At 47.8% G+C, this 9,654-nt stretch overlaps 1 protein-coding gene across 1 annotated transcript in view; it reads left to right on the top strand.

Annotated features, from left to right (window-relative positions):
* The window catches only part of LOC111145434 (pleckstrin homology domain containing M3), a 156,474-nt gene extending 147,323 nt beyond the window's left edge, over nucleotides 1–9,151 (top strand). The window contains exon 7 of the mRNA XM_022500327.1: nucleotides 6,563–9,151. Coding sequence (XP_022356035.1) covers nucleotides 6,563–6,740 — 178 coding nt within the window. The 3' untranslated portion in view covers nucleotides 6,741–9,151. The remainder of the gene's footprint in view (nucleotides 1–6,562) is intronic.
* The last annotated feature ends 503 nt before the right edge of the window (nucleotides 9,152–9,654 follow it).

Here is a 9,654-nt window from a genome sequence, read left to right as displayed (position 1 = left end):
GGGCATCTGGAGTGTGTAGATTTCTAGTAATCCTGGCTGAAGACTTCACCGGAAGGGGTGCTCCGGGCAGAGGCTGTGAAACTTGGACTGTCCCCAGCCATCAGCACGTGCCTGAGATTGTGTGTGACCATCCTTTATTTTAACCCTGTTTCCCCAGAAAAGGAAGAATCTGTTCAACTATGTCACATTTAACTCATTTCACTCTAGAAAATTTCGTTACATGTTCTGTGTATTCTTCCAAACAGTATACATACCTGTGTACATACAGTAAGTACATACATAACACATACGTACATACACAGACATACACCTTATGTGATTTCCCATTGAAGCAAATTATAAGTTACTGGCTTATGTTCACTCACTCACAATAACAGGGGAAAACACCAACCCAAAACATTAAAATAACTGGCCCCAATAGCTACCTCCCTTAGCTAAGAGATTTCAGTAACCATCTTGGTTTCTTGGAAAAACCAGTAATAGCTAGTGGCTCTGTGGGGCGCCTGACACAGCAGCCGTGCGCCCCACCGCACTCGCATGCCTGATCGCGCGCGCTGATTTCTGTACCCCGCTCTGGTCGCTGTGAGCGCTGCAGAGTGGAAATCAGCCAGAGCTCTGCCCTGCTCTGCAGGCCTGTCCTTCCGCTTGTCAGAGATCCAGCCAAACTCAAGGCTGACTTTCAATCTAATGAAATATCTGAGGTCATTGCCTGAGCCAAAAATAAAAATGCAGCAGGAGAAAAATCCAACATGAAAAATCCAACAGAGCAGAAGCATTTCGCTGACCTCAACGTGGGGCAGGAGCCTTTAGCAGCTTCCTGTGACCCTCCTGTGTGCAGCTAGAATCTGGAAGACACAGACAAAGCCATCGAGCCTGTCTGTAATTGGTCTCACATCATCAGCATTCCAGAGCAGGAAACTGCAGCCGGGAATTCTTGCCGCTTTGCCATATCAGAGAAGCAGCCCTTTTCCCTGCACATATTTCGCTCTGTCCATTTGCAGCAGGTTCGTTTTCTTGGTTTTGAGAGCTGGAGTAAGACCATCGTGTCTGTGGCTATTAGATTTCTAGGGTGTGAACCTCTCCGTCACTTGCCATAGGTCAATAAGCAATGTTTAGGTCTAAGACTGTTCATGAAATGTATAGCGCCTCACGTGATGATGCCTTTACTAAGAGAATGAGATCTGCATTCCCTCCGACACACAGTGGTGGTGCTACGCCTCCGCCCTGAACCCTAGGAAAGGGACCTAGGAAAGGGCACACGTGGACAGTTCATGGCTTCAGAAGAGACAGACCTACAGTTCCTTCTCCCTCATCCCATGTCATATGGCGTGCGCGGTGCTGATATTCATACTGTTGGCTCCAGTGTGGCTGTCCCAGCGGTTAAAACACAAGATGTCTTCCGCATAGAACGATACACGACTGCTGCCTCTAGCCAGTGTCCATACCACCCCCAAAATAAAGACGCCACAGCACTGAACCCTTCTGGGTTTTTTCCTTGGGGAGAGAGGGTGCTGATGAGGTTTGGGAAAATCCCTAAAAAGGAATCCTTAATGTTTAATTGAGATGTTCTGAGAAAGAGGCAGAGTCAGCTCCTTTTAGCCAAATTCCTGATAACCAGAGCTGTATGTACTAGTCTGTAAGCTATTCCATGGTTTGATTAACCACCGCAAATAAATAAAATTTAAAGTAATGCTCTTCACTTCACTTCACATTCACATTCAGTCCCAGCTTGTCAGTTTGAGGCTTTCCAAGGAGTGGCCGGCAAGGCTGAATTCCCACTCATCCATCCACAAACTTGGGGGCAAGAAAATGTGGAAAGAGAAGGGTAAGACCCAGAACAGCCTTTCCCTGCCCCAAACCCCTGCCCTGCGCAAAATCTGCAAGTTGGAAGGACCTTAGATAATCCAACCTCCCCTTTTACTTCTGTGGAGAACGAGAGGTTCAGGGATGAAGTAACTTACCCAAGGCCCCGGGGACAGTGGGGCCAGCCTGGGCCAAGAACTCAGGGCTCCTCACTCCAGTCCAGCCCTCCTCTCTGCAGTAAGTATCCTCCTTAATATTTTCTGGCCTCCTTTTCATTGTAGATGTTGCTGAAACCTAACCGCTTCCCAGTTACATAAAAGCAATTTATTTTGTGGGGCAAGTAGAAGTTTTTGGTTTAGATTTGCTAGATGGCCTACATAGGGCATAACAAAGTGAAGACCACTCCAGAGAAACAGCCCCAATATTCTTGGCCAGGGAGTAAATAAATGTGACTGAGGGTCAACCACCAGGATGGCTTTTGAGGAAGACCAAAAAATCAGAGTGAGTTGATAGAAAGTCAAGGGTTCCCATGGCGTGCACAGAATTGTGTCGTGGGTATTGATTTCTTATATGATGTTCTAAATTAATTTTCAAAACCATGGGGTGGTTAACGCCTGTGAGTTTCAGCTATTTTAACCGAATGATGTATTAAAAATATATATATTTGTGAAAATGAAATGAATCAGTAACACTGTGTTGGACCTTATTGGTTGGTATAAGCTAGCAGTTGACACTTGCGAATTCCACCGGGAGTGGGGGGCGCTGTTTCAGTCCCCCCGGGCGCTTCCTCCACGATGCTTTCTCCAGATAGGTTAGGTCAATGGTTCTCAACTGGGATGATCTCCCTGCCCCTCCCAGGGGGCATTTGGACTTGTGGCCATGTCCAGAGACACTGTTGGTTGTCACAACCTGGGTGGGGAAGGATTGTGACCAGCATCTGCTGGGTAGGGGCGGGGGGATACCACTGAACACCGTGCAGTGCCAGGGCAGCCCTGCACCACAGAGAACTAACTCTCTGGCCCCAAATGCCAACAGTATGAGGTTGAGATCCCTGGATTCAGTGAAGCAACAGACGTTTTCAGGAATAACCCACTGGATGGCTTTGGTCAGTAGCAAATATATGTCTCCCTGTAGTTGCGTTCTCTGGGACACTGGAAAGGAAGACCTCGGTCTTTGTTCGCTGTGGTGTACAACCAACACCAGAAAGACAGCGAAACTGCTGATTGCTGGGAGTGGGGAACTCAGAAATGAAGATGAAACTGGCTGGCTTTCATTTGATTTATCACTTGGGAACACTGAAGGACATTTCTCTTTCATTATCTGCTGCAATTTTCTACATGGATGATTGCATTGGTAAATTTACCTTATATATAAGCTATGTTCCTGAAAAGTTGTTTGTAAAATCATATTTTAAATACAGTCAGGAAATTCAGTAAACACTAAAGAGCCAGTGAACTCTTTTAAAGTGAAAGGGCCTTTTAAATAATATTCTCAAAGAGGAGCATGCCTATATATTGCATTTTTTAATACAAACACTTTATTTTTCCTGCACATTTTTCTTACAAAGCACCATAACTTTTATGTAAGAAACAGTTTCTCTTCCTCCTTCCTTTTCCTGACCTTATTCTTTTCATTTAAAAAAAAAAATCAGGGGGAAAGTTAATAATAGATTGTCTGAATTTGGGAAGGTCATTGATCAGTCTGTCCATTATACAGTTCAAAAGATGACTGCTGGCTTACAAATGGTTAGAAAATAGGACTTGGTTACATTCTGAAATCATTAATTTTTTATCTTGGACTTTTTTGCAGTTACTGACCTTTGGCTAGAAAGAGCAGGTGTACTCAGCCCCTAGGCCACCCCATGAGTGTTTTTTGCACCAGAAATACCCAATAAGACTCAACCTCTTCACCGGAGCAGGGTGCAGGGGTGTGGGGGGGGTGCCCGTATCAGCAGAGATAAGGGAGTGGTACTGAAGGAAGCCCATGGTTTTCTCCTTATCAATCACTGCCCTCGGGCAATATCCTTAGGTGTGTAAATCACTTACTCAGCAGGGCAAAGGGGCAGGAAGGAGGAAATTTACTTGATAAGGCTACCAGTAGTGTCACTTCAGTGACAGGAAGGTACAGAGGTGTGACCCAGGGAGGACAAAGCCATTGCCACTGGGGTGGAGTTGGCCCAGAGAAGAGGCATGAGGAGACGTGGGTCTAACCTTCATCCCCCTAGAAGGAGGGAGGGGCTGAGGGACGGGAGATGCTGGAGAAGATTCTGCCAGCTCGGCTATCCTGACCGGTGTGGCTCCAGCATGAGGAAGGCAGGGACAAGAGTCACCATGAAAGGTGATGTCACGTTCACCTGCTCATTCCACATACGGTCACCCATGTGTGTCCCACAGAACCCCAGTGAGTAGGAAGGAGGCCACTGTGAGCAGCATTTTACAAATGAGGAGACCAGAGAAAGTCAGTGACTTGCCCAAGATCACTCAAAGAAAGGGTTGTGATCGGAACAGGAGTCTTCTGACTGGAAGCCCACGTTTCCCTCCAGGATGGCGCATTCCCCTCACTCACATGACTCGGCCTCAGTGGAAGCCATGGTTGGGCTATCGGAGTCCCGGGTTCTAGTCACAACCTAACTCCGTGTGTCCTCACGAGACAATCACTAGGCTTCTTAGAATCTCAGTCTTCTTATCTGTGCCACGAGGGGGTTGATCCAAGATGTCCTCAGGTCACCGTGGTGACATCGGTGCCATCAGACTGCAGGAAGAGTCGCCAAAGACACCCGGAGGCGGCTGCTCACCTTGGAAGGAGCAGTTTTAGCTGTATTCCTGTGCAGGAACTCCACTACACACTTCATTTGTTATTCCCTTTGAGCCTCACAAGACCTCTCTGAGGGGCATGTTAAGACAAGGTGATTGAGGCGCAGAGAGGTGAAATGACTTACTCCAGGTCACTGTCACAGACTACTCAGGCTGTCCTCCAAAATACCACAGCCCAGGGGGGCTCACACAACAGATATTTACTGCCCATGGTTCTGGAAGCTGGGAGTCCCAGAGCAAGACCCAGCAGGACGTGGTTTGCAGTGAGAGCTCCCTTCCTGGCTTGCAAGATGGCCACCTTCTTGCTGTGCTCCTCACACGGCCCTTCCTCTGGGTGCACACAGTGGGGGAGAAGAGAGAGAAAGCCCTCTGACGTCTCTTCTTATAAGGACAGTAATCAGGGCCCACCCTCCTGACCTGATTTAACCCTGTCTCCACAGGCAGTGTCGCTGGGGGTTAGGGCTTCAAAATAGGCCTTGAGTGGCAGGGTGGGGCGGTGGCCATACAATTCAGTCCGTAGCAGTCATGTAGCCAGAAAGTGATTTGAAGGTGGGATTTGAAGTCAGGCCAAGTAACCCTATGCCTACTTTCATACTGCCTCTCTGTTTTACTTGCCCAGAAAGCTGAGCTTGAGCAGAGACTACTGGGTACAGTGAAGCTTCTGTCTTTTGGTCTCTCAGCTGATCAATATGGCCTTCCTCCCTGCACCTCTCCCTACGCCACCCCACTCCCAGTGTCTCTCACTCCCTGGGTACAAAGGTGGGTGGGAGGATCCTCCTTTCATCAAACTTTCTGAATCCTAAATGATGTCGGGGCTAAGTCTGTTGCACACTAGAGAATGATGCTCCAAAGACCATCTTATGCCCAGGACGGAAGCCCAAGGTACCAGAGGAAAAGCAACAGGAGCACAAGCTGAGCCATGAGAACTGCTTCCTGCATAGTCGCCTGTGAACCCAGCCTAGTCCTGGACCCTCCTGGGACTGCTGCTGGTCAAACCAATTCCTTGGGCTCCTGAGATGAGGGAATAGTTGCTTGTCACTCTGCGATGGAAGGATGGGCACCGTAACCCACACTGGCCAGCCACCCCTTGGGCAGCCATCGTTGTGCTTGTCAGTTCCTCATTGTTAAAGACTCTGCAGCAGAAACAAGCCATTTTGGACTATCGCACAGGCTTCCACCAAGCCAGACAGCGAGCTAGTCATCCACCTGCAATGCCTCCTCTCTATAAGTTACAGTATCTGCGTGTTTTAAAACTATTCTCATCCCAACTTTCCCATGCTTTACCCTTCACACTTGTGCTATAAAGATGGGCTTACAGTGGTGGGGGTTTTCCCAATTAAAAAAAAAAGAAGAAGAAAAGTCAGAAGGACAATAGACCTGAGGATAACAATCAGAAAATGAAAATGTGTCCTGTTATCTTTCCAAACTGTTAAATGAGGGCAAGGAGTAACAGGGACCCACTTGCCCCGTGTTTACAGAAGTGGGGAGCTACATTTTCACTGTGGTCACACACTGGGGTTGTCTCTGGTGTTCAGAGCGCTTGCAGTCGGTGGAACACAGCACTCCCGTTCTCTGCCCCTTTACCCCAGGGCCATTGGAGGGGAAACTAACCCACAGAGCTTGCAGAGATCTGCCCATTGTCCCCGTGATCACACCATTGCTAGTTGACTGCTGACTGCTCTCCACTGTAAGCCATAAGCCTCGCCCTAGCCAGTTCTAATCAAAAAGAAAAAAAAAAAAAAAAAAAACACTTTTTTTTCAAGTGAAATTCAATCTTGAACATCTTGGAAAAGGAAAAAGCCCATTTCTATGAGTCATCTCTCTTCCCGGTGGCAGGGCTCCCCAGAACAAATGTCCTCTGAGCTGCACGGAGGCCACTGGATGTCAGGTGTCTGTGTCTTGTTCATTCCCACCTTGGTCATCATCTCTGTGGTTGGCTTTTGCAGGTGTGAAAGCTGTGGGGCCGTTTTCCATTCCGAATGCAAAGAGAAGTCTGTCCCCTGCCCGAGGTGTGTCCGCCGGGAGCTGCAGAAGAAGCAGAAATCTTTCTGGCGGAGGCTGAACATGGACGAGAGCCTGGAGGAGGCTTGCAACATGTTCGAGCTGTCCTACCAGAACACCTGACTCAGCGGGGGCCCGAGGCCAGGGACTGACCTCTCGCTGAGCCAGCAGCCGGCGGCTTCCTAGCTAGCCAGCCAGATCCCTCTGGAAGAGGAGGATGTCTCATCTTCCGCTAGATATAGATGTATATTCCCATGCATATCCACGCATCCCAGTACGTCCTGTGTGTATGTTCTGTGCAAATCGCTGTCCAAAAGGTCCTTGAAGCCTCCGTGGCTCCAGAAAACTACCAGTAGCTGAATTACACTTAGCCTTGAATTTCAGCAGCTCGCTCCCAAGCAAAACGTGGTTTACACCCAATGCTTTAGAGTCCAGACTTTTTTTTTTTTTGGCTCTCAGGGGCCATTTTAGTACATAGGACACAGGAGGAAGCATCTCCTACAGAACCACAGAACTTCGGGTTATTTTCATGTTATTTATTTTTAGCCTTCACAAAGGACGGAGTAACTGAGGCAAATAATCATCACCGTCTATTTCGTATGAAAATCTTCAGGACACAGGAACGACACCTGGATTGTTCCAGGACCCAGTGTCCCTGACGCCATCACCTCGGTTTCTACCACACAGGTGGGGATCACCTCAGCCGAGCCAAGTGGCTCAGAGATGAGGCCTGTGCTCTCCCTCTGACAGAAAGCATGCACCCCTGAATTTATGAGGAGAGCTCCTTCTGGGTTTGAGGTTCATCTCCAGTTTTTTCCTGAGAAAAAAGACCTCAGAGACCAATGACTGCATGTGTCGGTCTGTTTGCAGGTATGAATCCCAGCGCCCCCTGATGCCGCAGGCCCCCCACCATAGTTGGTTGAAAACGTAGCTTTCTGAAGAGCAGTTTTCCCGGGGTTTCATGGGTAATACTGATGAGGTCGTAATGGTGCTGGCCTGAGGAAATTCCCTGTGACTGTGGTTAAATACATCGGTTTGCAGACTGGTGGAGATAATGCATACATTCTATAAGTTGGTCTTCAATTTCTTTTCACAGAATCTTGTGTGGGCATTTCCTATTTATTTCAAATGCTTTATTTCTCATTGTTCGTGTTTGCACTTTAATTTGGACCTTTGCTTTGTCACTTCCACTTTCGCATTTTAAAATTGTTTACAAAATCCAAGTAACATGGGACTTCAAAACCCCCATGCTAGATTATGAAGACCATGTCAAACTTATAAATATAATGAATTCAGTGTAATAATATTGTCTAAATAAATGTAGAATCGCACATATAATTGCCACCTTAAAGTGAAACAGAACGTGCTAAAATCGTATCACAGGAGTAGGAAGTCTTAAGAAACTGCTTCCCCGCTTGGCCGAGTGGTGCGGGGCCCTCCCAGGAGCCATGTCCAGTGGCTGTGACCAGAATGCCAGATGGGACAGCGCTGGAAATCATGGCTCCCATCTTCCCACCAGAACTCTTTCCAGAACAGAAAGATACACTGATCCTGAAACAATGTTCAGGCGACTAAGAAGACTCTCTTGCCGCCGAGCAGATGCCTCCAGTGCCCTCCGGGTTTGGTAGTTTCACTGCTGTTAGAATCTAGAGCATCAGTGGCTCAGGAAGTACAGGATACATTTAACCCCATTGCCACTGCCCCCCTCCCCCCACCCCGACACCTTGCTCCCTCCAGATCCTAACTCTTGATACCTCCGTCCACATAGAGGCCAGACATTTCAGACAGACTTGTGCAGACTGCCAGTTCCTGGGCCCCAGACCACAAGCTCCATTTATTTTCCTATCCTACAGCAGCTGTAACCAAGGGCATAAAAACTTGCTAAAAGGCCAAGGCTCCCTTCATGAGGAGACCTTACGGAGCCTTTTATTCTTGGAAAAGCAGGTTGACTTTTCCCCCACCCCAGTTACAGAGAATGTTGCACACAAAAAGATAAAGGGTGGAAAAATCTCAAACAAGCACTTGGCAAACAGGCAAACAAATTTGATCCTCTCCTCCTTTTTCCTCCCCTTCGTGAAACACAGTATTTATATTTTCCAGCCTCAGAGAAGATAGCAGAACATGATCTTTCACAAGAGAATTATAGACCTGCTTATTATAAAACAGATGTGCTCCGATGGCAAAGTGCCTTTTTCCTCCGCCCCCAGCTCCCTGTCACCGTAGCTTACTTCTGCCTTCACCATAATTAATGTATCCGTGATCCCAACTGTCAGCGAGGCAGTCCCCCGCACCCTGCGTTTGGAGCCCCGAAGTGCAGACGCCCCTCCCAGCACGCTGGCTCTCGGCACAGGATCCCCTGTCCCACCTCACAGGCACCTAGCATCCGAGCGGCCAGGGGGTGCGATTCTGGATCCCTGTTCTGAAGGCCTCTGTCTTCACCGGTGCCCATGGAGAGGGTCCCACTAAATATGGTCCTCCCTGGGAACTCCTAAGGAGAACCTTCTATCCACGTCAATTTCTGCTTATTTTCAGAAGAGAAAAAAAAATTATATATATATATATGTATATACATACATATATATATATATATATATATATATATATATATATATAAAATCGCCATTGGCTACCCAGAAGCAGGACTACTTCCTGGCTACTTCTCTTTTCTCTCCTTTTTGTATGCCCCTACACAGCCCACAGCCACCACCACACAAATCTGATAGGACAGAGCGGAGCCAGCTTCGGAATTGGGTCGTCATGAGTTCAACATTGCCATTTTCCAACCCAGAACGCCTTAGAGCCCATGAACACCCTTACTGTTTTCCACCCAAACAAATGACTTGGTGCACTGTTAGGTAATTGTTCCACTGCTTAGAAACTGTCGACACAAAAGCAAACCCGTGGATTACCACCTCCCTAAGACCAAGCTAATACCTGCTTTCCCCTCACATTCCCTCTCTCATCCCATATTAAATAACTCGCACATAAAACACCCGAGAAAATGGCCAATTAATCTCCTAGAGCTGGCAGCCGACTC

Source organism: Enhydra lutris, unplaced genomic scaffold (assembly GCF_002288905.1).
Source record: "Enhydra lutris kenyoni isolate GAN:26980312 unplaced genomic scaffold, ASM228890v2 scaffoldscaffold1, whole genome shotgun sequence".
NCBI classification, from domain to species: domain Eukaryota; kingdom Metazoa; phylum Chordata; class Mammalia; order Carnivora; family Mustelidae; genus Enhydra; species Enhydra lutris.
The sequence above is the reverse complement of the archived record's forward strand: the minus strand, read 5'-3'. Positions and strand labels throughout refer to the sequence as shown.